This window comes from Electrona antarctica (assembly GCF_951216825.1).
Source record: "Electrona antarctica genome assembly, chromosome: 13".
Classification (NCBI taxonomy): domain Eukaryota; kingdom Metazoa; phylum Chordata; class Actinopteri; order Myctophiformes; family Myctophidae; genus Electrona; species Electrona antarctica.
The window spans coordinates 7,302,176-7,329,820 of NC_136794.1; the positions used below are offsets into that span (position 1 = coordinate 7,302,176).

Below are 27,645 nucleotides of genomic sequence, written 5' to 3' on the forward strand. Positions count from 1 at the left end.
TGCCCTTCAGAGTGTGTGGCCATTCAGAGCAGGAAAGCCGAAGTTTGTGGTCCTAAAACCCAGAAACAAGTGAACATTTTTGTACATAGTGTTCCCATAGATTAGAATCCCTTCAGGTTTTGCCTAATAATACGTCATCCGAACCGCTCTATTGCTTGGCCCCCATGAAGCGCTGCTTACATTATCGAGAATCGCCCATCTTCTCTACTATAATTGAAGCCATGGCCCCTGCAGCCAGCCCGTATGTGTGTGAACTACAAACTCATAGCACAGCAGTTGTCCATAACTTCCATTATCTTCAAACTCGCCGTAAAAAAAGAAACCATTTACTTTTCTACTTTTATGTATCTCATTCTCCACTTCTAAATGTTTGCCATTTAGAAGTAGGCGTGCATGCGCACACATGGTTTTTCATTTACTTTAATCTGGGAACCCATTGACAAAACAAAGGAAAAACAGCGTGAGTCAACAGTCTGTCTCGAGAGAAACCCATGAGTAGCCTGGGATCAATACCATTTTTGCGTTTCTGATCCCGTCTGTGAGCAAAGGCTGCTGAAGGAGCGCTAAAATGAAGTGAAACGTGCCGGTGAAGCGTCAAATTTCGTCAGTTTACAGCCGACTAGTACTACTGCAATCTAATTTATATGCACAGCCTCTATAATGTCACAATATGTGCCATTAGCCTATGTGTGAACTGGCTAAACAAATGGACTTTAAATAAATTATGAGGAAAAATGGCTATGCGCATCTTTGTGGAGCTCACTGTGTGTGATTGGGTCGCCTGCCTGCCTGCGTGTGTCTCACTAACATTACATTACAGGACAGAGAGCATACCACATGCATTAGCCTGACAACACTGGACACCTTTTTTTTAGGGTTAGGGAATTAATTTATTTTATATTTTATTTCTTTTTACAAATGAGGGGCCTTAGTTATAGTACATTTAAGGCCCAATATTTATACTGTTTCAAATTATTATAAAACCTGTATAATTGTATATCCACTTCAAGGACACTGTGCACACCTCTGCACCACCTTTTTGGTTAAGATTGCAGGAGTGCTTCGGTTTTGAACAAAATGCCTCAAATCTTGAACACAGCGTGCAATTTCCCTGACATTTGGCACACACATTTCCACTATATATAGGCCAGAAGAAATGCCACTTGAAATTTTGGGAAACAGCCTCATGTAAAACATTGTTTGAGCGGTGCACACTGCACACCACTCCAATGACTGGCTTTGTGTGTCCCTATGTCCCTTGTCGGTCTGTTTGGGGTATGAACAGCTGCAATACCGCTGGGTGACCTAAAGTGGCACTGTTGAGCAGCCCACTGAGCACTATAACAATAAAACTATAACTAACAATAAAACTGTACTGTACAGTAACTATTTACAACAAAAGTATAGTTGCACCGCTCAGTTCACACGGGTGTGATTTTTTTTAAATATTATTCATTCAGATTTTATCCAAATTTCAGCAAATCGCACACATGATCTCTATAGTCATCTGATCAAGACAGATCTGTTAGAGTTGTCATATTCCATCCTGATTGGCTAATTGACATCTAAAGTTTGCGGTAAAACTGGGGGACATGTAGGCTACTTAAAAACAATCTACTATACATTTGGGAGAATAGATGATGGTGGTAGAGGTGGGGTGGGGCATATCAGCCATGTATTTTCCTTATTTCCCCCCCACACGTTTCTAATACAATTGACAAGAAAGTAAACTTAGAAACTTACCAAAGCAAGAGTTGATGAAACCATACCAACTACAGCCCATGGCACCCAGCAACCACTTTTTCCGAATACTGGAGGCAAAACTGAGTGTGGTCCCGAACATACACACCAGCATGTCACTGACACTTATGTTCAGCAAGAGCATGTTGACCGGTGTGCGCAGCGTCTTAAATTTACAAAACAGAAGCAGCACTATGAAGTTATTGAGAAACCCGAATGTCATGATTAAGCCCAGCACCACGGACAGCACTATGAACCCAGCCGGAGAGATGGATCCTCTGTCCATTTGCATGTCGTCCCGCCATTCCCGGTCATCACTTACATTGAAGCTGTCGTTCAGATCAGCCGGTCTGAAAACATCCTGCATCCTTCATTCATTTAGAAATGTCTTGTCTTTGCTCAGGCTGTTAAGTTTTGGCGGCGTGTTGGCTGCATGCGCGCACTGCGTCCACGCTACTGTAGGCTACTTTCATCATCGTCCAGATCATGCAGTCTGTTCCTCGATAGTGATTCTGACTGTGTCGCTCATACTTTTCAAGTCTTTATCCATGCTTCTTCGCACCCCAGCAACATGCAACCTGCTTTTCAGATGTAGATGTTGATATTGAACAATCCCTACTCACGTTGCGACCATGCTGCTGGCATCTCCTCCCAGTTGATATAAAATACAATGAAGCCATTGCAAACACAGACGTGTATTATTATACTTGGTTACTCGATTATTCGAAATGGTTAAAGGCAATCCTGGAGAAGGCTACGCGGCGCTTCTCTCTGTATCCATCGCGTAACGGCGCGCGCGTAAGCTTCAGCATCTCCAATGTACAGCCACAAAAATCCAACGGACATGGTTAGAGCGATCCTCATTGGAAGTGCCCACCACAGGCACAGCACACCAGCCTGCAGTCTGTATCATGACTTATTTTCTTTGTTGACGCTTTGGTAACCGCCTTCTCGGGCATAATCTACTTGATTACAAAAATCATTGCAGGAATCTTACATTGATAATACCACTTCTTTGTTCGACAATTAAGGTATTGGAACTTTAAGTGTCAACTCGGTCCGCGTGTCATGTTCTCCAATCTCTCCAACAATCTTTCATTGCATCATAGGCCTACTGGCCCTACTCAATTCTGAAACTATAGTTTTAGTGACAACATTGTGCAAAAGAGTGCGTTCTTAATTATTATCATCAAGCATCTTTTATGGACAACCCTTACGTCACGAGAGAGCAAGCGATAGCGCGCGCGCGCGAGAGAGAGAGAGAGAGAGAGAGCAATAGGCTGATTGTGCTATGAAAAGACTAGTGTCTGCCTTAGGTGCCTGCTCCTAAATTTAGAAACCATATTAGCCATATTCCAAATTTGAGTATTAGGCCTATTCGAAGTTTGAGTCCTCGACCTCGTGATTTATACATACCGGTATTGGTAATATGCCCTTTATTGAGTCACAGTGATAAATTCACTAATAATCAATCATTGATTATTAGTGAATGTATCACTGTGACTCAATAAAGGGCATATTACCAATACCAATACCAATATCCCTTTGAATTATACTCCTTACACATTGATTATCAATGTGTAAGGAGTATAATTCAAAGGGATATTGTTTCCCAACCTGCAACAGTTTTCTATTGGAATAATTGGAAAAACACTCTTGCCAAGAATATGTCTTGTTAAAAGGATCCCTGGCGGCCTGGGCCATGGCTCAGTGGTCCAGTAACTCTGAAGCAGTAAAGGCTATGGACCAGAGCTAAGTGGTCCAGGCACCTTGGCTGGCAATCCAGTCTGGCAGTGTGCCGCGGGTTCGACTCCCGATCCCGACGGCCTTTACTGTCAGCCTACTGTCTGTCCCTCTATAAAATATATAAAATAAAGGCGAAAGCCACAAAAAAAACATTTTAAAAGGATCCCGGCTATAAGACAAATGTGCCTTAAAACATACTTGCCCTCTACAACTAAAATAAAATAATAAAAACACCTTTCTTTCATAAATAAAGAATCTTTCACTCAATAGGAACTGCTCCTGTTGCAAGTTGATGATGTCATATGCCCATTATGGTCTAGCCCTATGGAATGCATGGAATGCATATGCTAATAAAAACAACTTAATACTTCCTAAGGTTAATATGAGCATCAAAGCAATATTGTAAATGCTTTTTATTACCATACATGTGCATTCCATATATTCCATAGGGCTGGACCACACATTGACATATGACATCATCAACTTGCGACATGCAGGAGCAGTTCCTATTGAGTGAAAGATTCTTTATTTATGAAAGATTTTTTTTTATTTTAGTTATAGAGGGCAAGTACAATGTTTTAAGACACATTTGTCTTATTGGCCAGGGATCCTTTTAACTTATACACATAAGGTAGAGAGGTTACTTTCAAATTACTTATCGAGAGGTTACTTTCAAATCAAACCAGCTCAGTGGCCTTGTGGTTAGAGTGCCCGTCCTGAGACGGGAGGTCGGGGTTCAATCCCTGGCCGGGTCATACCAAAGACTCTAAAAATGGGACCAATAGAATAGAATAGAATAGAATAGAATAGAATAGAATAGAAACATAGAATCCAACAAAAAACACCCTGAAAAACTCTGGGAGGCTCTAAATAAATTAGGTTGCAGTAATAAAATCCAAACAAAAACATCAAACTACTGCCTCATGTCAAGCGGCTCCCTCATAGTAGACAAACTAGCTGTGGCAAACAGTTTTAACAATTTCTTTACCAACATTGCCACCCAGTTGGTAAGTAAACTCCCCCCTCACTCTGTCAGTACGGTGCCGAACACATCAGAGCCCACTATGGAAAACTAGGGTCCCAAAAAGACGCATTTTCAATTAAACCTGTAAAAAATGAAGACGTGCTGAAAAAACTCACAGCACTTCAGCCAAATAAGGCCACCGGTTTTGACAAAATCCCCACCAGATTCCTCAGAGACGCAGCTGTCTCTATAGCTCCAATAATAACCCATATTACAAATCTATCAATCAATGGGTTGATCTTAATGATTCCATAAGTTCCTAAATTGACTCTTGTATTTTGAATATTCAGCATGTATTATTTGGACTTATGTTATTTGGACTGGCCCCCTAAATAAAGTCTGAGTCCCCCCCACCCCCTTTTCCCCTTACTGTATATTTCTTTATATGATGATTTCCTGTTTTTTGTTATAGAAGTGTATATTTGTACGTCTCTAAATGTTCTGATGAATTGAAAATGGTGGACCCGTCCCTGACCCAAGTGTAATGCTTTATCATCGTGTCGTCCACAGTAACAGTTTTTGTATTGACATGTGCTTTTGTTTGATATGTACCCATTACGCATACTGTTAATACATTTTCAATCAATCAATCAATCAATCAATCAATCAATCAATCAATCAATCAATCAATCAATCAATCAATCAATCAATCATCATTCATTCAAACAAGTTTGTAATAACTTTGTTAAATAACATTCTGCATTCATAAGGAATTATCTAACGACTTACTGTACTATTCAGTAAGTCGCTGTTTGTGTGTACTACACACACACACACACACACACACACACACACACACACACACACACACACACACACACACACACACTCTCTCACATCACAGTTGTGCAATTGATATAAGAATAGGCCCATTAACAAGCGAGAAGACTTCAAGATGGCTGTGGATCATGCAGGGTAATTGAAAAGTGTGTGTTAAAATGAAACTCTGGATTTTACCGGGTAGTAATGGTAGGAGATAATGGACCATCACGCACACACTGCCACTTGCTGGTTCAAAAGTGTCTGTCCGTAGTAGCGGACAGACAGACACTAAAAGCAAAGAGAAATTACATACATCAAATGCTATTGCCTTTGTGTGTGGATCAAGCATTTAAAAAGAGCTCAGAAGGCGTGATATTGGAATTGGCATAGCTTGCAGTTTGTAAGCCCATGCCAGAGGAACTCGGGCACTCAGCCAAGCCAAATTCATCTCATACTGTATTTCAAAGTATGTACTTGTTACAGGAAAGCCTTCTCGTAATTTTTCCTTTGTTTTCCCTCTTCCTCTAAATCGTCTTCTTAATTTGATCTTCTGTCTGAAAATAGTATATATCAGGGATGGCTGGTATCAATGGGCTAGTGGGGCTAAGCCCTCCCTATCTTATGGAGTAAAGATGAGAGAAATTATTATTATTAAAATGTTTTAGAAGAGATACTTTTATATGCTGATAGAATCTAAAGCAGCAACAACATCAAATAGTTACAGGAAAAACACAATGTCAAAATGGGCTGATTTATTACAGGGGAAAAACATGTTTTTCTTTTCTTCGTTTGGTACTTTATTATATTTACAGTTTGCTAATAAACACAGTGGAACGATTTCAGTTCACAACGAACACATGATTCACTCATGACTTGTTTCAGCTGTTTCAATTCATTTCAGCATGATCAATGATCAACAGTAAAGAATTAATGTCTATTGTGGCGTAATTGTGGCGGTCGCTTATTCACATACCATTCATTGCATGAGGAAGGTGTTTTAAGGAATGTGTGTGTGAATGGGTGAATGTAATGCACAATCTATGTAAAGTGCCTTGGATAAAGGCGCTATATAAATGCACCATTTATACACAGGAAAGTGTATTTACAAAACTAACAATAAAAAGATCAGCTTAAATACTAATAGACGTAATATTAATAGGCTAAGCAGAGATGGACATGAAAACTTGCATATTTCTGTATTCTGGGTTATCTAATGCTATAAAACCTGCTGTGCCTATATTGAATTTATTTTTGTTGAACTAAGCTCTATGCAGTTTTGTTTTGTAAAGTTACTCTTCAAATAGGGTATAGGCATAATAAAGCCTCGGCTTCAGCCTACACCTTTTTGGTTACATAATATGTTTAAAGCACTGGCTGTGAATAAGGACAGTTTTTTTAAGTGATGCAAAGTGTCATGAATGGCGGACTCATCTTCTCATCTTCAAAGTGCTGCTGTCCCATTCCTTTTACAACAATTTGGAGCCCTTGCAGCCTCTCACCCTCAAGCACTTACAGTACAGCTAACCTCACTAAAGTCAATGAGGGTTCAGGGCTCAGGGCTTGAGGGAGGCAATTGAGATTGGGCCTCAATCTGCAGTTCAGGGATGATGATGCCGTGTCCATGACGCATGATTTGGGATCGCACTGAAATGGTTGGCACACCACGCCCCCCCGAGACGCAGCTAGAGTCCAGACACCGTAGACACGTATAATAATAACGTGCATCCTTAAAACTGCTTTATAAATAAGAGTTTATAAATAGATGGATTGGATAGAGATGGCTGTCATTCTTTTGTACGCAAACTTAGAAGTTAATTCCGTTCAGTTCAGGGGGCCCTTTAGGCAAAGTTTTAATTTTTTAATTATGCATGTGACGTGTCAAACTAGGGGGTTTTCATGATTCTGAATCCATTGCAAGCTAAAACACTCCTTGGGCTAAATTCAGCCATAGCCACTTGCCTAAATGTGATGACCTCATCAGTGACGATGGCTATGGCTATGCTTTTTCTTTTTTCTTTTCTTTTCTTTTCTTTTCTTACGTATATTTGAACATTTGGCCCATTCTGTACTAAATAGGTCTAGAAATGTGCAGATATCCTATACTTAAAGGTATATTCAGTGATTTCACTTAATTCAAATATCACTTATTTTTTCTTATTTTTTGGATAATCCGCCCTACTATAAAGTGTGCTGACCATATAAGGAGTACCTCCCTGTCCCCAGTGAGCCTCTGGGGTCAAAAAACCCTAGTTTCGGTTTGGGCTTTGGGAGGCAAAGCCTTCATCCAATCAGGATGAGAGGGGCCTTCCTCCAATCATGATCGAGTGGGGCGGGCATTGGTGCACGTGCTGTTGGTCTGTTGTACTTCCCCCACTGTAGAGCGTGTGCATGTGCACATCTTGTTACCGGGTGGACCGTTTTTTTTTCCCAAATCACCCAAATCACTGAATGCTCCTTTAAACTAAACTATTAAACTACTATACTTAAAAATGTGTGTTTGTTTGTTTGAGAACTGAGAAAACTGTTAATACTGCACATTAAGCCAATCATCTGGGTGACACCCCAAAATAAATTTGTAAGTATAGGCCTACATATTATCACATTAATACATTGTTATAATTAACTACCATGCATCTACCATGTTAGAGAGCAACATTAACTGCATGTTAATTAATGGTGTAAGAGGGCTTTAAATAATACAAGTGATTGTAAATCGGTGTCTCTTCTACAAGTGTGTGATGTGTACAGGACCGGTGTATGAATGTAAATATAGGGCAAATTAAATAACATTGGACATGTTCCCATATTCAACATTATTAATAAATAGTTAAAATAGCTTTTGCCATCACTTTTCAACTCATTCACTCACACACACACACACACACGCACGCGCATTGTCTTGCATGTGGAAAATTACCCAAATTCGTGAGGGTTATGAATGAACCATTGTATACACGGCGATTACGGCGAATGTACACGCAATTTGACAGACGACAGTTTTGCCTAAACAAACGTACTCGCTCTTTAGGAATAAGACAATAATCGATTGAGGTTGGATTTATCGCAGCCGTAATTATTTGCCAAGTAAAAAAAAAGTGATGGGGATGTGTCATGTGTGTACCGTTTTGATTATTACAGGCTAGTAACGGCAGGGCAGGATGCTTAATCGAGCTAGGAATGGTCGCTCGCCTTTTTTGTAGTACCACTACCTCGGCCCAGCAGAGAAGAAACTATAACTGTAACGTGCGCGTCTCTCCGTGGATAAGATGAACGTTCGTTTGGTTGCGAGTTACTTTACTACTATAACCCCGGAACTCGCATGTTTTATTGTTTGGTGTGCAAACAATTATGAACGGCAATAAAACACCCAGCTGTCACTGCTAGAGAGCTAGCCGCTAATGTTTGGTTGTCAGTCGCTCGGCATTGTGGTTTCCGAATGGACTATTACGTTATCGGACTGCGTTAACGATGACTAATGGATTGCAGTCAGAGCTCTGCACAGTATAGCTACCGGTACGTCTGTGAACATAATGGCACTTATAAACAAACACTAAGTTGATGGCGAGTTGCTAACGTTAGCACAACAGTGCTGTACTACTAGCCACCTGATCAGATTGCTACCTGTGTAGCGCTAGCCACGTATGACTGTGACTGCCTCTGTCCACTGTTGACGTAGCAGCCGCGGCTAGCTTGCATGTCTTGTATGCAGCTTGTTGTTGCATTCTTTTTCATTGACTACATACACTATTATTAATAAATCAAGATAATCTTAAACGGTGACGAATGAACCCTGCCCTGGACATGACTGAGGAGGAGGCGGGTGATTCTAGACTATAAATGTAGAGGATGAAGCGGATCGTCTGGATGCTATCAGGATTAAACAGAAGAATGATGAAGCTCCTCGTCGCCCTCGCATTGATTGCCTACATTGCCTGTAAGTATACATTTCGACAGTGACAGTACGACCCATTCATGGATCTTTAACAGTTCAAATCCTCTTAATTGAAAGTCAGTTATGACAGTTGAGCTATTCTGGGGAAATATGAGTACATGACAAACATGGTTACCGAGGGTAGATAATAGATTTCACTTTTAATTGGAGATTGTGACAAAGTGTGTGTGTGTGTGTGTGTGTGTGTGTGTGTGAACAACATCACAAAGTTTTGAAATGTTTGTATGTTTCTGTAACAGCTCCTTGGCAACAATGTTTAACTTTATACCTTTGGGCCCTGTTTATTCCCCTTTTTAAATTGTGCCCCATGCCCCCATTTGTAAGGGGCACGTGCAATTATGGGATGAGCAGCACAGCTGAGTAGGTTGTGTTACAGTGTTGTGCTCTTCTTTGCCAGTTACAAACTGCTTAATCTGCTGATCTACTCTTGTTGTGAGCTTCTAGTACCCCCAGGTGTTCACAATCAGGTGCCTGAATGGCACCTATATGATATTAGACCCTTTTTTCAACACTAGATTTCTTTATTCTTTTATTTTTTATATATGTTGAATCTGGAGTTGCAACTCCAACCATTGACAGCCCATACATCCAAACAGAAAGAAATGTCCTACGTCATTGTATGAATCAACATTAAACTCACCAACATTGCAGCTGTAACGAAAGCTTGAATTATTCTCTTTCTATCTGCAACGTTTTTTTCACCGTAGACATGTCATGAGCTACTTTCTAAGTGTTTGAGTTTGGAAGCGCTCGTTGGAAATCACTCAATGGCCCCTGCGTACAACCTGTTTTGAAATCATAATGCAGGAGGCAGCAGCACGTTGCGTTATTGAAAACGAGCGCTTCCAAACTTCAACACTTCGAAAAATTATCACCTGCACACACAGTGCACAGGATTTCTTTACAGAAATCTGGCCTGGACTGCTGTCCTACTCCTAGCGGTCCGGGCACTTAAGGCTCATACATAGTCTGGATTTTCGGTGGTTAGGTGACCACCGAACTACAACATGACGTCACGAGCCGCAGTGAAGAGCAAACCACCACCTCCGCTCCAGCCCTTCTCTGTTTTTACTCACCACCGCTCAACCACTCTAGGTGGTGAGGTGGTCACCTCACCACCTAAAATCCAGACTATGAATAGGCCTTTAGCCTCCAATGTAAAGGCCTATTCATAGTCTGGATTTTTGGTGGTGAGCTGACCACCGGAGCTGAAATAACGTTGAGTGGTGGTGAGTAAAAACAGAGAGAAGGGCTGGAGCGGTGGCGGTGGTTTGCTCTTCACCGCGGCTCGTGACGTCATGTTGTAGTTCGGTGGTCACCTCACCACCGAAAATCCAGACTATGTATGAGCCATCCAGACTATGTATGAGCCTTAGGCTCATACATAGTCTGGATTTTCGGTGGTGAGGTGACCACCGCTCCGGTGGTGAGGTGACCACCGGAGCTGAAATAACGTTGAGCGGTGGTGAGTAAAAACAGAGAGAAGGGCTGGGGCGGTGGCGGTGGTTTGCTCTTCACCGCGGCTCGTGACGTCATGTTGTAGTTCGGTGGTCACCTAACCACCGCAAATCCAGACTATGTATGAGCCTTTAGCCTGACAGGTTTGAGTCCCGATCCCGACGGCCTTTGCTGCGTGTCACTCCCCATCTCTCTATCGTCATTTCCTGTCTACCTTACTATATGTTGTGATATAGCTGCATAAGAATATTGAATGATAACCATGACATTATGATTGTCTACCACTGTATCAGAGGGACTGACTGTACGTACAATATGATACGAGAGGCAAGCGTGTTCCTGCTCATTCTGTTCTTATCATGGATCCATAACCTACTAGGGACGTCATAGATGTACTGTCTTATTGTATTTATATATTATGCTCTGTGTGTGTGTGTGTGTAATACACTTCAGAATGCATGGTAACAGTGTTGGCATGTGTTCTCTTTGGGCGAACTACTCCTTTACACATGTGTGTACACATACACATGTTTGTATACATGTACCTGTATTACTTCTGCAGTCAGGAAAACACAGTCAACCTTAAAGATCTGTAGATTGATTGATTGATTGAAATATTTATTAACAGTTTGCAGAATTACAGTACATTTCAAGCACAAACTCGATACAAAGACTGTTAACTGTGAGTGGACGACCCAATTAAGCATTACACTTGTTTACAAGAGGGTCCACCTTGTTCAATTCATCGAAACATTTAGAGACGTACAAACGGAACTCTGGACTAGCTTTACATTTACACTGTTCCGCCGACCTATGCTGGATGTAAATACTGTGTGACTTGAGTTCTGAGCTAGAGATTATTAAGAATATATTACAGAACCTTTCTCTTTTGAATTTAAGAATTTAATAAAAAAAAACTATGAAATCTATGTCTTATGTGAAATAAAAACAGGGAAAACTATGGAATTCTGGATTAGCCATTTTGTTACCTCAATCATTCTGTGCACACAGTGTTTTGTCTGAAATTGGCTTCTGTAAGAAGGCGAACAAGCCTTTGAAACAGTTCATATGCTCTGAGCTCTGGTGCGATATGGATGTTGTTTTCACATGTACCAATTATTGGATATGGTAAGAAAATTGTTAATCTGGAATTCCTCCTCCATCTCTCTCTCTCTCTCTCTCTCTCTCTCTCTCTCTAGCTCTTCAGTAAAGAGAAAATGCATTTACAGGTTGGGAATCTGGGATACCAATTTTATACTATCAGGATGGACTATCCGTAATACAGGATATAGGATAAACGAGGAAATTGGAAGGAAGTGTGATAAAACAAATAACTTTAGCAGACTCGAAACTGGAACACTATCAAATTGAAGCTGATAAATGGGCTTTTCTCCTGGTGAGCTGATTGCAACATTGTGAAGCAGTTGGCTAAGAAAGCAACGGGTCATTTATCATTGCAGATGACACCGGCTCAGAACATGCAGAGAGAAAGAATCATAGAATTATCAGTGTTTTTTTAAGCTAAAGAAAAACCTTTATAAAAAGGACCGTAATAATGTATACAATAACGGCATGAAATGTCCTCTTTAAATAACTAGTATGTAATAAACGATGACTTAAAGGCAGCATGATTTAATAGATTATTTGACCTGCTTATATCCAAGTGGCCTCGAGGGCCCATGGTCATCCGTTATGTTGATAAACAACAGTTCAGGTTATAGTTCTGGCCTGGTTTCGTGCAGTCCCCACTCCCCAGTTGAGTTAGTTATGATGGGCACAGTGGTAATGAGGACAGTTAGGCACCTGCATGCATTAGGCTGCCCATGAATATAAAATTGGGAGTTGAATCATACCATGTATTTGTATTATTGCTTTTTCTCCCATCCTTCCTTATTGTGGTATTTGTTTTGCTTTAGTTGCTTCCTCATTAGCCTCGGAAACCCAGACGTTTTATTTCCTGGAAGAAACTTCCTCATTGACTGATCATGATAAAGAACACATGACCATTTAGACTTTTGGATCTAAGTGACATTAGACTAAAGATAAGATATTGAGCGCCGAAATCGCTCATCCCCTCGATTCCCCTGGTTCAAGGAAGTCATTTCTCTATGGAGAATAACATGGGGTGATATGATCTTAATATCGTCTACTATAAGCATTGTGGTCCAAAAATAAACAAGTTGTCTCTGCGTTATTGTCAGGGAGGTGTCTGCCAGTCACTCGTATATGATAGTCTGTTTCTAGTGAAAATGTAACTAATGCAGTAGCAGTAACAATAGCGTTTTCTCTGTCAGTTGATTTCTCATATCCATATGAGTGAAGCGGCTGGGATGATTTGTTTATTTTTTGTTTAGGCGATCTAAAATCCCCCTATGGGGATTACAATGCAAATACAACCCGTGGATTTGCGCCTTCTACCGATAATGACGTCACTTCGGTGCTCTATTACCAACGATCATGACCAACAACATGTTTAATGTTTTCCTCAATATTGTTTCTTGGTTGTACTCTATTTGCATAATACAGCACAGCATATTAGCTGTTAGCACAAGGGCAACAAATTAGTGTCATACATTGTTTGTCTAAACTTTATCTTGATTGGTTTGTTTCCAATTTGTAGTTCCCCAAGAGAATCAAACTGGCGTGTGTTGATACTAGGGATAGACCAATTATCGGCGCTCGGGGGGGGGGGGGGGGAACGATTTTGGCCGATATTGGCAGATCGTTCCTCTCTATGCAACAAGGCATAAATTAGGCCTATGTGCTCCTCTCTGCATCTGGTGCTGCTGAATGGGAGTAGCCCACTAACATGATATATGTGCACTGCGCAGATCTGCTTTTTTCAATATACTTTCTTGGATTCATACTATTCTTAGATTTTCTATTTTATTTATCAATTTCTTTTGAGAAATGCATGGAAAAAAGGGCTGCTGTGACCCATAAATATCAGCCCGCGAGCCAACCATGCATCTGCATCCCCACCCAGTGTGCCTGATGCAGAACATGAAAAAGAGTAGAAAGGTTATAATTTTATTATAAGTACAGAGCACAGGTAACGTTACAGTCAGATGACGGATAACAGATTGGATGTTACAATTGTTACTGTCTGGTGCTGGGACTCTGGTGCAATGCACAGGCCCTGGGTCTGGTGAGAGCAGGAGTGGACCTGGTGAGACGTAGGAGGGGCCCGGACAGGAGGCAACCCACAGAGCCTATAGTCCTTCCATGTGCCACAAGTGTACCTCTACCAGCCCTGGCAGAGTAGTTCTGGAGTAGTGCCAACGGATTGTGTGGCCCTGGTTTGGCCCTAGTGGGACTGATTGAGGGTAGCTACTGGGACGTAAGTCGGGACTTGATCACCCGTGTGTGTGTGTGTGTGTGTGTGTGTGTGTGTGTGTGTGTGTGTGTGTGTGTGTGTGTGTGTGTGTGTGTGTGTGTGTGTGTGTGTGTGTGTGTGTGTGTGTGTGTGTGTGTGTGTGTGTGTGTGTGTGTGTGTGTGTGTGTGTGTGTGTGTGTGTGTGTGTGTGTGTGTGTGTGTGTGTGTGTGTGTGTGTGTGTGTGTGTGTGTGTGTGTGTGTGTGTGTGTGGACTTACTGTGAGTGATGGGCCCTGGGGCTTGTTGGCAAAGACAGGGGACACTGCGGTGAAGGTCAGGTGCTTTATGAGTACCTGTGTGGTGTAGCCGTGGGCGTTTACACAACTAGGACACACATGTATCCTTCTGGTCCACATGAACCCTTTTTCTGCCCTTTTCTCCTCCTCCTCACTCATTCTCATTCCCTAAATTGGCTCCCTTGGGACTTAATTAAAGCTGCAATCCCTGAGTTTGACGTCCAGGTCAACACCCACAGCTCCTCCAAGGTGACATCACCTCTTGTCCAGGGGAGATGCTGTGCTTATGAGCTTCAGGCGGTACTGCTTGTCAACCAGTACAATAATAAATGCAACCTTGCCCTATGCCCTCAGTAACCCGCATACCTGACTTCTAATTCCTGACCGTTTTCTCGAAAAAACCCATGTTTCTATGTCAGTCGTTCTCAAACATTGTCATGTCAAGGACCCCCAGAAATATATGTAATTGGCTGGCGACCCCAATCTGAAAATATGTAGTTCCAGGGACCACCCAGAAGCAAAGATTTTAGTTAAAAAAACGTTTGCTCTGAAAGAACATTTTCACGATTTTTCAAAAATAGCATATCTGCAAGCTCGTAGCGCGGCACTCGGTGCTGCGCTATGAGCTTGCACCGAGATAATGCTTAACCCATTTTGGGCGAGAACCCATTTTGGTGTTAGCATTATGTTATGCTTTAGCTATTGAAAAATAGCAGATCTACAAGCTCATAGCGCGCCACCGAGTGGCGCCCTACGAGCTTGTAGGTCTGCTATTTTTGAAAAATCGAAGAACGACTGACATAGAAAAATTGCTTTTTCAGAAAACTGTCAGGATGTAGAAGACATTTTTAGAATCTGATCTCAGGTCAAAATGGGTTAAAACACCAAAAGGGGTTCCCGCCCAAAATGGGTGAAAACAGGCCTGAAAATCCACCTTTCAGCAGGCCCAACGGAGAGAGGAAATGATCAGCCCCCTTCCCTTTCCCCCTCCTCGTATATACAGTGTTTTTTTCCTGTGATGATATTGATTTATTTTGTTGTTTTTTACCTGTGATGATATTGAATTTTGTTGTTATTGTTCATGTCATGTCTATGAATTGATTGCATTGCATATTAGGGCCTAAGTGGAAACGAGGCAGCAAGGACCTTTCGGTGCTATCCCTTGTGTTTGACTGTGCTACTCTGTTGCTGTTTATACATTGTCTAATCAACTGTTCAATCAATCAATTATCCACCTCCAATCACAGAAGATGGTTAAACGTTTTATCCATTAACCCATTTAGGCCTGGCGTCAAAATAAAAAAAACGTTCGTTCTGAAAGAATATATATTCAAAGATTTGTGCCGCATTTTTACGATTTTTCAAAAATAGCAGACCTAGATCTGCTATTTCTCAATAGCTAAATTATAACCATGTTTAAAACCAAAAGGGGTTCCCGCCCAAAATGGGTTAAAATTAATTTGTGCCTGATGGATTCATTTAATACATTACATGTTGGTGACAAAAAAACAACCATAGTTAATAAATTATGTTTATCCCAGTTTTTAACTAATTCATTATATTTGTCCTTTCTCTCTTACAGCCGTCTGGGGAACATACACAAACATGAGGTATGGTATATTCCTTTCTATTTGTGTTATTGTCTTAATGACTGGATTACACTAAATTGATTTAATCTTCTAATCTTATGTGGTTCTTCTAGCTGAGTGAGTTGATCAATGAATGCTTTTATCTGTTTAGTCATCATCATATCCACATCCCTAATGATAGTTTATAAATCTTCTGAAAGCACAACTGTACACAAAATATCATCACATAATATCGAGGTATCCAGTCACTAATATACAAGTTTTGATTAAAAAAACTAAGTTTTGTTTACTTCTGCGCACCATCATCCCACATGAATTGTCAGTGTCAGCCAACTCGTGCCTTGGCAGTACTGCAGAGTTCTTCAAATTCTCAGCAATTTTGTCTTCCTCTCCCCTCATTATTAACTTCACACTCGTTTGTAGGAAGATTCTACAATTGAGCAAGACTGCTGATATATGCATGCGACTTTCAGGTTTTATCTGGCTCCCTTTAAAATAGAAGTTCAGCTGGTTACAGGCTTTAGTTCCGCCATACTATTGGTCCTTACTGTCATTAGAACGACAACCTAACCCTAACCGCAAGCACGGGGGCAGCGCATGTCTGACCGTGTGTGTGTGTGTGTGTGTGTGTGTGTGTGTGTGTGTGTGTGTGTGTGTGTGTGTGTGTGTGTGTGTGTGTGTGTGTGTGTGTGTGTGTGTGTGTGTGTGTGTGTGTGTGTGTGTGTGTGTGTGTGTGTGTGTGTGTGTGTGTGTGTGTGTGTGTGTGTGTGTGTGTGTGTGTGTGTGTGTGTGGCAGTGGTTCATCTGTTTGATATTACCTGTGGGGGCTGTTGAGCCCACATCAGTGTGTCCCTGTGGTGGGGGGGGGTGGTACTAGGGAGAACAGACAAGAATATAGGATTAAAGTCTATCCATGATGATACGCCTTGGATCGTGATGAGGGCATTGATTGCGGTATGGCAGATGAGAGGAAGGACGAGGGTGGAGAATGAACTGCAACCCAATGTAACAGTAAGCGTCATGCTTTTGGCGGTAGGCTGAAATTATTATAGTTGCTTTGCTGCATGGATTCACAGCGATGAAAGAGCAGATATCTATCGACCACAATACAAGGGGGGAGGGGGTATATGCTACCATCTGGACATAGTTTCTCACCACTATCTATTTTCTCTTCTCGTTTATTTTCTCTGTCCGCTGCTCTCATTGCTCTTCCCCAGATCGATACAGGAACATGGAGAGATGAAGATTGACCAGAGAATTGATGAAGTGAGTTCTCAAGAGTATCCGTTTCGGTTTCGCCCACCTTTTGACCTGGATTTGTTCCCCGATCATTATATGTCAATCCCTGAGGCCTCACAAAACACTCAAATGCACGCAGGCACGCTCTTAGACTATTAGGCTAATTTATCCATTCAGGATGGATGTGTACGCTAGGGCATTAAGTAACTAGTCAACTAGTTTACTAGTCGACTAGTAAATCCACTAGTCGACCTTGTTGGTACTAGTTGACTAGTTGAAAAATATATATATATATATATTTTTTTTATTTTTTCCCCCCCGATTGTGTAGGCCTCAAGATCGGGTAGATTATAGTTATAGTCACCATGTACACAGTTTTTCAATGTACAAATATTTATTAAAAAAAAAAAAGAAAAAAAAAAGTTATTTTAATTTATTTTATTTTTTACATAATAGGTAGTTAAACAACTAGTCGACTAGTAAACTAGGCAACTAGTCAACTAGTAAAAATGACTAGAAGTGAATGCCCTAGTGTACGCACAGTACAGTATGTCCCATTGATGCTCTTTCTGAGTGGCTGCTATAGCAGAAATCAAAGTACACAAAGTTCTGCTGAAGCTGGAATTTGTTTGACTTTGAAAGCCAGCGAAAGTGAAAGCATCTTGTTGGAAGACCTGGACCACCCACCGTCACTGCATTGCGCTTTTTTTCTTATTGCATATGCAATTGAAAAGTCAGTTACATAACTGATCATCTGCATGCATGCGTGAACACGATATTGGAAAACGTCGGCTAGCATGTAACCGATCATTATCACCCTATTAACCCATTTTGGGCGGGAACCCCTTTTGGTGTTTTAAGCATTATGTTATACTTTAGCTATTGAAAAATAGCACATCTACAAGCTCGTGAACTTGTAGGTCTGCTATTTTTGAAAAATCGTGAAAATGTGTCTCAAATCTTTGAATATATATATTATTACAGAGTGAACATTTTAACTCAAATCTTTGCTTCTGGGGCGTCCCTGGAACAACATATTTTCAGATGGGGGGCGGAGGCATATTACATGAAATATTGAGCACCACTGATACAGAAACATAAGGTTTTTCAGAAAACTGTCAGGATTTTGAAGACATTTTAAAAATGTCGACGTCAGGCCTAAATGGGTTAATGGATCAAAATGGTAGCTTATTGAAGGGTGCATTTGCTTATTAAACAAGTCTGTCTGCTATCTGGTTGACCTTAGAGTTCAAAGAGAAATCTATGAAGCTTAATTCTGGTAATTCATGCCTTTACTGCTCCTGACATTTCTGTTACTCTGGTGAACGGCCTCTCATTGAACGCCGTCGTGTCAAATGTTTTGAAACACCAGTACCATAGACCATGGGTTCACAAACTGGGGTCCGGGGACCCCTAGGGGTACTTGAGGGAGTTCCAGGGGGTACCTAGCTCAATTAGAGCTAGTTAGGAACCAAGTGGACCCTTATGGGTCTGTAACTCAGAGAGTGTACAAATGGACCCATTAGGGTCCATTTGGTTCCATTTGTAATTCCATTTGTAATTTGTTAAATTAACAGTGGATTTACAATATAAATTGGGGTACCAGAGATAGAAATGCCATTAAATCGGGGGTCCGTAGCATAATGCGTGTGAAACTGGGGGTCCATGAAATTAATATGTTTTGGAATCACTGCGAGAGCCGTAAAAATCCTTCCTTATCGGAGTCACTGGCATTATGTTTTCAAATGGGGGGTCCGTGGCCTAATATATGTTGATTTGGGGGTCCTTGACACGAAAAAGTTTGGCAACCACTGCCATAGACCATGTACCATACCAAAGTACTTAAGAGCAGGGGTTCTCAACCCGTGGGTCGCGACCCCTCGGGGGGTCGCCAAATTATTTTGGGGGGTCCCCAAAATATTTTCAAAAAAAAAAAAAAAAAAAAAATTTTTTTTTAAATTTTATTTTCACGATTTTTCAAAAATAGCAGACCTACAAGTTCATAGCGCGCCACTCGGTGGCGCGCTATGAACTTGTAGATCTGCTATTTTTCAATAGCTAAATTATAACAATGCTTAAAACATCAAAAGGGGTTCCCGCCCAAAATGGTTTAAGGTTATTGTAGCAGTCAATTTATATTGGGGGTCGGGAGGGGGCGGGGCGGGGGTCCCGAGACGTTGCCAAAGCATTTCCGGGGGTCCCCGGCCAAAAACGTTGAGAACCCCTGCTTTAGAGTACCATTCACAGGTCATGTTTGGTTTTATGTAAAGCAGGAAAACGATATGCACATCCCAGTTTCAGAATACGGTGCTGGACCCAAAAAATTACTGAATGAAGAAAAAAAGTGGAATGTCCGCACAGGATATAATTCTGCTCCCCGTCTTTTTATTTCAACCTATACAACAACGTTTCACCCCTCCGGGCTTTCTCAAGTTCAACGTTTTCTCTTGAGAAAGCCCGGAGGGGTGAAACGTTGTATAGGTTGAAATAAAAAGACGGGGAGCAGAATGATATAGTGTGCGGACATTCCACTTGTTTGGTTTTATACCATTTGTGTACCACTACCTACATGTGAATTTCCTAGTAGAAAATTGATGTGTGTGTTGTTATTGAAGGCTCCCTTCAGTTGGTTACCCCTGGGCCCTGAACTGAAGCACTGACTTTTGACTCCCTATCCTTCCTCTGCTCTTGTCTCGCCCATAGGCCGTGGCCCCCCTCAGAGAGAAAATTCATGATCTGGAATTGAGGTTTGTATGCAACATGGCTTGGCTTGTCTGTCTGTCTGTCTGTCTGTCTGTCTGTCTGTCTGTCTGTCTGTCTGTCTGTCTGTCTGTCCGTATATAAATTAAGTACAGTGTATAGTACACTGTATAAGTATGTATCTGGAAATGTAGGAAAATGGGCAATATTTACATTTCCCAGCAGACCAGGGTATATGTGGATACAAAAGCAAATTACACCCATCGTCCGTCGGAATACTCAAGAGGCGGTTTAGTGCTAGTTTGGATGGAGGGACGCGGTAGTGCTTGTTTTGTTTCACTCTCGGCTTAATAAAGACTGGTTCTACATGTATATCTTTTTACATCAAATGAAAACAAGCCAGGCACACGGTTACTTAAAGAGGTTTGGTTGGCCCTCGGTTGGATAGCCTTGGGCAGCAATGAATGCTGGGCCATAATTTATCACTTACCCATAGCCTTATTTATAGAATGTACTATTATTGCGAACAAAGTGATTGCGAACGAAGTGAGCACTAACTATAGAAGCTGGCCAAAAATGTTGCACAATAGTACGGTCACTTTGTAAGGTTTTGTTTGTCCAAGACCATGCACCACAATTAAATAGAAATAAGTCGCTGACTTTATGTTTTATCCACTTCTGTGAGAACTGTTTGTTTACTTAAAATACTCTCGCTCTGTAATGACGTCGCGTCAGTAGCGCCCGGGGCGCGCTGCAAGTGATGTTTTGGATAGTTTTGATATGCGACTTGGGTCACTTCATCTGGTCGTTGCATTCAGACTGAGACAGATCTCCTCAGATCGGATTTAAATCCGATTTGAAACCACCTCTGAATGTGACTCAAGTAACATTTGAAAAAAATCGGATTCCACGTGACCTGTCTGCATTTAGACTTATTTAAGCAAATCGGATTTCTATCTTGAAGTGACACAGATCTGATTCAGGCTACATTCATGCCAGTGTAAATCAGGCCTAACTGTCCAAAGAAAGTTTGGACAGTGTGCTTGGTCAGAGGTTGGGTGGTGTGACATATTTATAGTTGTTAATGCATTCTGACCAGGCTTCTTTCTGCCAGCAGCGAAAGCAGCTGTAGTTTAGAACAGACTAGTTTTATTTCTCGAGCTGATGACAGGATTGTGTGCCATACTTCTCTATTTCAATGATCATGTCTCTCCTCGTCCATTTGTGCCTCGACGACAACAGGTTGGGATGAGTCTGCAGGTTCGGAATCTCCCATGCCCACGGCCCGGTACATGAGTGCATACAAAATATTTAGTGTCTGTAAAACCCCTGGATGTAGAACAGTGGTGTGACCGGTTGTCGGCCGTGCTGATGCACGTCTCCACGATTGTACTGAAAAGAGTTGGGGCCATTTCATACTCCTATTTTCACTCCAGAAATGTTCAGTAGCACAGAAGAGCCGACTTTAGGACGTTACCCGCCCCCCCAAACCTCAAATGACGTCACATTGTAGGCTCTACAGAGCCGAACCGACTTTTATTCGCCTCTAAAATAAGAGTATGAATCGCGCCTTACAGGCCAAAACGCGAGGTGGCCAGTTATAGCCACCACCATGAGGGCCATTGGAAATACGTGGGCTGGATTTGGCCTACTGGGAGTGTGCCTAAAAAGTTTCATCCGATCGGTTCAGCCGTTGATTAGCTGCTTGTACACACTGACACTCACAGACGGACAGAAGCGAAAACATAGGCCCTCATTTATCAACGCGGTGTACACCCAAATTTGGGTGTACACCCGGTGTACACACCCGGTGTACACTGGGTGTGTACACCCACATTTGGGTGTACAAACACCGCGTTGATAAATGAGGTCCATAGTCTCCGGCCTTCAGGCCGTCTGGCCTGGCTGAGACAAAAGAAAATAGATCTAAATAGAGCCAATTATTATTCTATGCTCATTACTGTACATAGCTTAGTGTCAAATATTGTTTGTCTGGGTTTGTTTACAGGGTGGTGTGGGTGGGCTGGCTGGCTGCTGAAGGCCAGTCGACAAAGCTTGCAGTGTTGGAAAGGGTCGTAGACTCTCTGGGTGTTACATAATGGGATGGGATACACACGCAAACCCACTTTGAATCAACTCTACAATTCTGCTCTAAGAATAGATAATAATGCACATAATGCATATTTACCTCTTGTCCGGTACTATGGAAGCCTTCAGCCATGCGCTGTGAACAAATCACCCGGAAATCTCATTTCAACATAATGGGACATCTCCCAGGGATGAGGTCGGGAGAAAATGATTGAGGGGTGGGGACTTACTGATAGAAAAGTAAATGGATTGCACGCTGCCCCACTCCGTTTAAATAACAATCAGCAGTTTGGACCTGCCACTACTGGCTACAAAGCGCTCCTTTAGGAACCAAATGGGATTTTCATTATTTCTGCACCGTATTGGATTATTAAGCCATTTAGGCCTGTCTTCTAAATTTTTAGACAGTTTTCTGAAATACCTCATGTTTCTGTATCAGTGGGAGTTATTAGCCAGGCTAGTTAATTACTGCACAAGGACTTTCCAACAACCGCCGATCCCCCCCCCCCCCCCCCCCCATATGCCCACATAAATGGCCTGGCTCGTATACTGATTACATCAAGGATCTCCATAAATGGGCATGAGACAAGGACAGGCGGATAAGATAATACAGTAGAGAGCTCCATATATGGGCACAAAAGGGACAGTTAAAACGGTTGCTATGACAACGCATATATAACGGGGTTGAGCATGCGTTCCAGATTGTCATTGTTCTTTCACCTTTCAAGTAGGCCCGGTAGGCCTGACGGGCACAGATCTAGTTGGACTCAATGAAAGTCCATTTATCACTGAGCAGCTGCATTTACAGTTGGCTCTTGGCTACGAAGAAGTACAGACTTCTCTTTTTTTCCGTGCTTATTTTCCCTTGCTGTTTGCTGCGATTATCTGGCAATGTCAAGTTTGTCAACCTTAGTCCTATAACTCCTGTCCATTAGAATTACATTACTTACAAGACTGTAGTTTGTTTAATCCATTGAGACCTGGAACGCATCCATGTCACGTTAGCGTTTAACCACATTAACCATTAACCCATTTTGGGGCGGGAACCCGTTTTGGTGTTTTAAACATTGTTATAATTTAGCTATTTAAAAATAGCAGATCTACAAGCTCATGAGCTTGTAGGTCTGCTATTTTTGAAAAATCGTTAAAATGTGCCTCAAATCTTTCCGAAAATTGTCATGATTTAGAAAACTTTTTTTTTTTAATTTCGACGTCAGGCCTGAATGGGTTAACACTCTCGAGTGCTGTGTGCCTTGTGTAAGCATTGTGTCTGTCTGTGCTAAGCTAATTAATGCCTGTTGTGTTGTCAATTTGTCACCGATAAGCATACTGTAAATCAGGCTTGAAGTGCATGGGAAGTAGTAATTTGTTCACCTTTCTGTTCATTCGTGGAGCATTCCTCATGAAATGGCATCGTAAGAAAATGTTCTGAATGTACTAATGCTGTCAGATTTCAAACAATGGTTTTCATTACTGATTCTTGTGTCTTTAACTAGGTCTATGTCTTTCTCCTAAGTGTCCTTCATCTAACAATTAATCTCTTATTCTTACAGTTTCTCTCAGAAATACCCTCCTGTGAAATTCCTGTCGGAAAAGGATCGGAAAAGGATTTTGGTACGTGAGATTATAGCACCACATGCACACGCATAGCCGCTTTCAAGTAGTCACTTGTCTTGTAGCAATTATCGTTTACTCAGTAATCCTCTTGAAAATCACTTTGAATTGACTCAACATTCATATTTTTGCATCTTGTTTTTTTTTTTTTATATATAATTCACACTCTCTCCACTAATCTTTGGCTTGCTGCTTCTCTCATCTTGCACCCCTCTTGGCCTCAACTAAGTCAGTATACCTGCTTAGTCATCCAATAACATTTCCAATTACTTTTTCACAGTGTGACACCAATCTATCTGTCGTGTAGGACAGAATTGTCCCCTGTATGTAATGCAGATTTCATGTATGCATGTCAATGATGCCTAGGAGGTACCGGGGGGAGGAGGCGGGGATGCGTATGCGTGTGAGAGACATATATCAATGCATTTACTGTATATTTTGTGTCGATGTTTTCCACTACACACAGTTTCAGCAGCAGTGTCGCTGCAAAAGACCACTGTCATTGTCAGCAAGATAGAAGGTGTAACTAGCCAAACAATTCAAACCCCACAACCGGGTTAATGTGATTCGTAACAATAACTCCTCCAACTGTGTACTTTAAAGGAGAATTCCATGCTAGAAGGCTTTCTTACCTTTCTTACCTTTCTTTGTAGTCGTTACGTCCCCACCAAAGAGGTCCAGGTGTTTTTTTTGTGCAAAAACTCCTTATTGGCTATTTCCCCTACCATAAGCCCTCAATGAATTGCATTGAATTGAATGGGAATTGAATGGGGCTATGGGGTGTTGTGCTAATTCGCTTATTTCCATCGAAATAAGTAGTAAAGTGTGCCGCTTGGGATATTATTTACATTATGAAGAGAGGATATATACAAAAAAAATATAATTTTGAGCGATGGAAATAAGCGAATTAGCACAACACCCCATAGCCCCATTCAATTCCCATTCAATGCAATTCATTTAGGGCTTATGGTAGGGGAAATAGCCAATTAGGAGCTTTTGCACAAAATAACACCTGGACCTCTTTGGTGGGGACGTAACAACTACAGAGAAAGTTAAGAAAGCCTTTTAGTATGGAATTCTCCTTTAGAGTACGGTCAGTAAGAGCAAATCAATCCACAGGGAGCAGAGATTAAAATAGGGTGCATTTTGCATCCCAAAACGTACAGTAGTTTATAGTTAACCCATTTAGGCCTGACCTCAAAATTTTAAAATCCTCCAGTTTTCTGAAAATATTTTCACGATTTTTCAAAAATAGCAGACCTACATGCTCGTAGCACGCCACTCGGTGGCGCGCTACGAGCTTGTAGATCTGCTATTTTTCAATAGCTAAATTATAACATAATGTTTCAAATACCAAAGGGGTATCCCGCCCAAAATGGGCGCCCAAAACGACCTCTGCATCCATGGGATGCACTACTGTACTGTACTGTTCTAGTTTATTTTGATAGCTTTAGTTATTTCTTCTCCTGTTTTCTACATGAATATAACCACATTATAACCATATAAAATGAAATGGGAGTTAAATGCTGCAATTTGTAAAAAAATGGCAAAATATGACTCCTATAACGTTGTTGAAGTGGGACTCATAAAATGTCCCTGGGACTCATCTAAAAGACCATCCCTGCATCCCGGGACTCATGACATTGAAAACCTATTTATATCACTGAGGGAGGAGTCGGGCATGTCGTGTTTCATCACCAAATATATTTACTATTTCTAACGGGATAATCTTTTTATCCACTTCTTACACCAGATCACGGGCGGGGCGGGTTTCGTGGGTTCCCACCTGACTGATAAGCTGATGATGGATGGCCACGAGGTGACCGTGGTGGACAACTTTTTCACCGGCAGGAAGAGAAACGTGGAACACTGGATCGGCCACGAGAACTTTGAGCTCATCAATCACGACGTGGTCGAGCCTCTCTATATCGAGGGTGAGGAAAAGTCTTTCATTTTACTGTGATGATTGGTGGGATTTCCATTAACAAACATTTACCAACATCTAAATATTCATTTGAAACTCAATCATTTACTTACAGTACACCTTGATGTCTTTATTTTGAAGAAACCTTATGTTTTTTTTTAATTCGCTTCCGGATTGTTTTGATTCTCTGCCCAGCCTGGGAGGGGTGGTGTCATTACCGTAGGGGACTCTGTTGTATGACTCTGAGCGTCCCGGGTGGGTGGTGTTTCCGTATTGTTAACTCTTTGAGAGTTTCAAGGATTTCTATATAGTTTTTAGACTTCTCTATGGCAGAATGGCGTTTTTGAATGATTTATTGAAAATTCTCTGTTGTGAATGTGTGACAACGAAAGACCTTCAGAGAAAGCTTGGCTTGTCTGCTTCCAGGAAAAAAATGAACTGAGTTGATAAAATGTTTAGTTTTTGTGTTGGAAGCCATTTAAAAGAGCCTGCATTTACACTGGGTAGTGTTTCTAGGACAACAAAAAAAGTTATGCCCGGTTGAAGTTTTATTTTCTAAATAACTTTTTTTCTGCTGGGCGTACATAGCCATGCAATATCTCATTTTAAAGGGTGAGTTGTCTAGTTCAATTAAAATAAAATAAAAAGTTTCTCACATGTACCACTGTAGATATTTTGCCATCTATAAATAGCATGGTCAGTCATGATCAATCTGACCTATCCAGCTAAAAGTCCCCCTAGCTCTGAAATGGAACATCATATAAACTCAATTCTTTTTTGGGGTAAAATTAGACATTCTAACGCACATTTTGATATATACCATGTTTACATAGTCTTACCAGTACCTTGTCTATTCATGCATGTATCTCAAAAACCTGTTGTGAAGAAACAGTTTTGATAAAAAACACATCCAAGGACATTGTTTTGATATGACTTTGTGCCCATGATATGTATCAAAATATAGACTTGAATGTATACTGTATTATAACAAAAAATTGGGTTCTTACCATCTACCGTTACAGAGTAAATCACAGTTGAAACTCGCTTAGTCAAACCATAAACCTCAGAATAGTGAACAAAATAGCCATGACAGGTCTAACTCATTGTAAAAGCGTCTTTTATTTTTTATGACTACTAACATAATACAATTATAATAAATATTACAGAAAATAAATAGGCCTACATACAAAACAGTTGTCCCCAAACTCCCCAGTGTCCCCAAACCACTGCATTCCAGTTGTTCTTGACGGTGTGTGTGTGTGTAGGCTAAATTTAAAAAAAACAACAACTGAAATGAATGAATGCATCCGGTTCAGTGTCGGATAACTCCATCGCAGTCTTGACTCTTCGTCTTCATCATCATCATCATCATCATCATCATCATCATCATCATCATCATCATCATCCTCCTCCTCCTCCTCCTCATCTGATGCCAGTTCTAAATATATAAAAATAAACATTTAGTTGTAGTCAGCCCGGCCAATAGCCAGTTGGGGGGGGGGGGGGAGGGGGGGGGAACGTAGGCTATCTGACATCATCGTCATCATCATCATCACACGGAGACACACTAAACAATGTACAATCATGATTGTATACAATATACAATGAATGCGATTATCATGCAAGCTCAGACGTCAATGAAACGTCATACAGATCTTATATAATACGCTACTGTTAGCTTCACTCCCCGTCCCCCCCTCCGATCCTTGTAGCAAGGTCATCATAACCACGCGTTGCTTCAGTAAACGATGCATGTTTGTTCTCCGTCTTTGTAGACAGTAAATAAAAGGAGCGAACATTACTCTAAAGATCAGATCGCCTATAAGGCACGCTACAATATAAAATACTTGTACTGCCATGCGTGCATGCCTGCTACGATACATTTGTACTGCACCAACCAACCGATCGACACCAACCCCCCCTCCAGCCATTAGCCAGCACCAATGCACCAACCCCCCCATTAGCCAGCACCTTTGGTGCTGGCTAATGGCTGGGGGCCATCGTGGTGAGTCATTCTGGCGTCATGATCTGACTAGTAGTAGTAATTATCCAAGCATCTATTTGTAGCGATCATCTTATGATTTCTGATCACTATAGAAGGGCATTTTCTACAATAAGATTACCTCAAAACATTCCGGGTTGATCGTCTTCTTCAATGGTTTCCCGGTATAGCTCATCGGACGACGATGGGGAGACA

The 27,645-nt window shown here is 41.4% G+C and overlaps 2 protein-coding genes across 4 annotated transcripts in view; one reads left to right on the forward strand and one right to left on the reverse strand.

The window, feature by feature from the left end:
* tmtops2b (teleost multiple tissue opsin 2b) overlaps positions 1-2,107 on the reverse strand; it is a gene marked incomplete at both ends in the record, with an annotated part of 36,489 nt that extends 34,382 nt beyond the window's left edge. The window contains one exon of the mRNA XM_079518697.1: positions 1,744-2,107. Coding sequence (XP_079374823.1) covers positions 1,744-2,107 — 364 coding nt within the window. The remainder of the gene's footprint in view (positions 1-1,743) is intronic.
* Positions 2,108-8,233: 6,126 nt separating this feature from the next.
* Positions 8,234-27,645, forward strand: part of uxs1 (UDP-glucuronate decarboxylase 1) — a 57,193-nt gene continuing 37,781 nt past the window's right edge. For 2 of the 3 annotated variants that reach the window (XM_079519271.1, XM_079519270.1), the window contains exons 1-6: positions 8,234-9,206; positions 15,877-15,904; positions 17,101-17,149; positions 19,826-19,869; positions 23,464-23,524; positions 25,278-25,458. In XM_079519271.1, coding sequence (XP_079375397.1) covers positions 9,119-9,206; positions 15,877-15,904; positions 17,101-17,149; positions 19,826-19,869; positions 23,464-23,524; positions 25,278-25,458 — 451 coding nt within the window. In that variant the 5' untranslated portion in view covers positions 8,234-9,118. The remainder of the gene's footprint in view (positions 9,207-15,876; positions 15,905-17,100; positions 17,150-19,825; positions 19,870-23,463; positions 23,525-25,277; positions 25,459-27,645) is intronic. The other variant, XM_079519272.1, reaches the window with a different exon arrangement.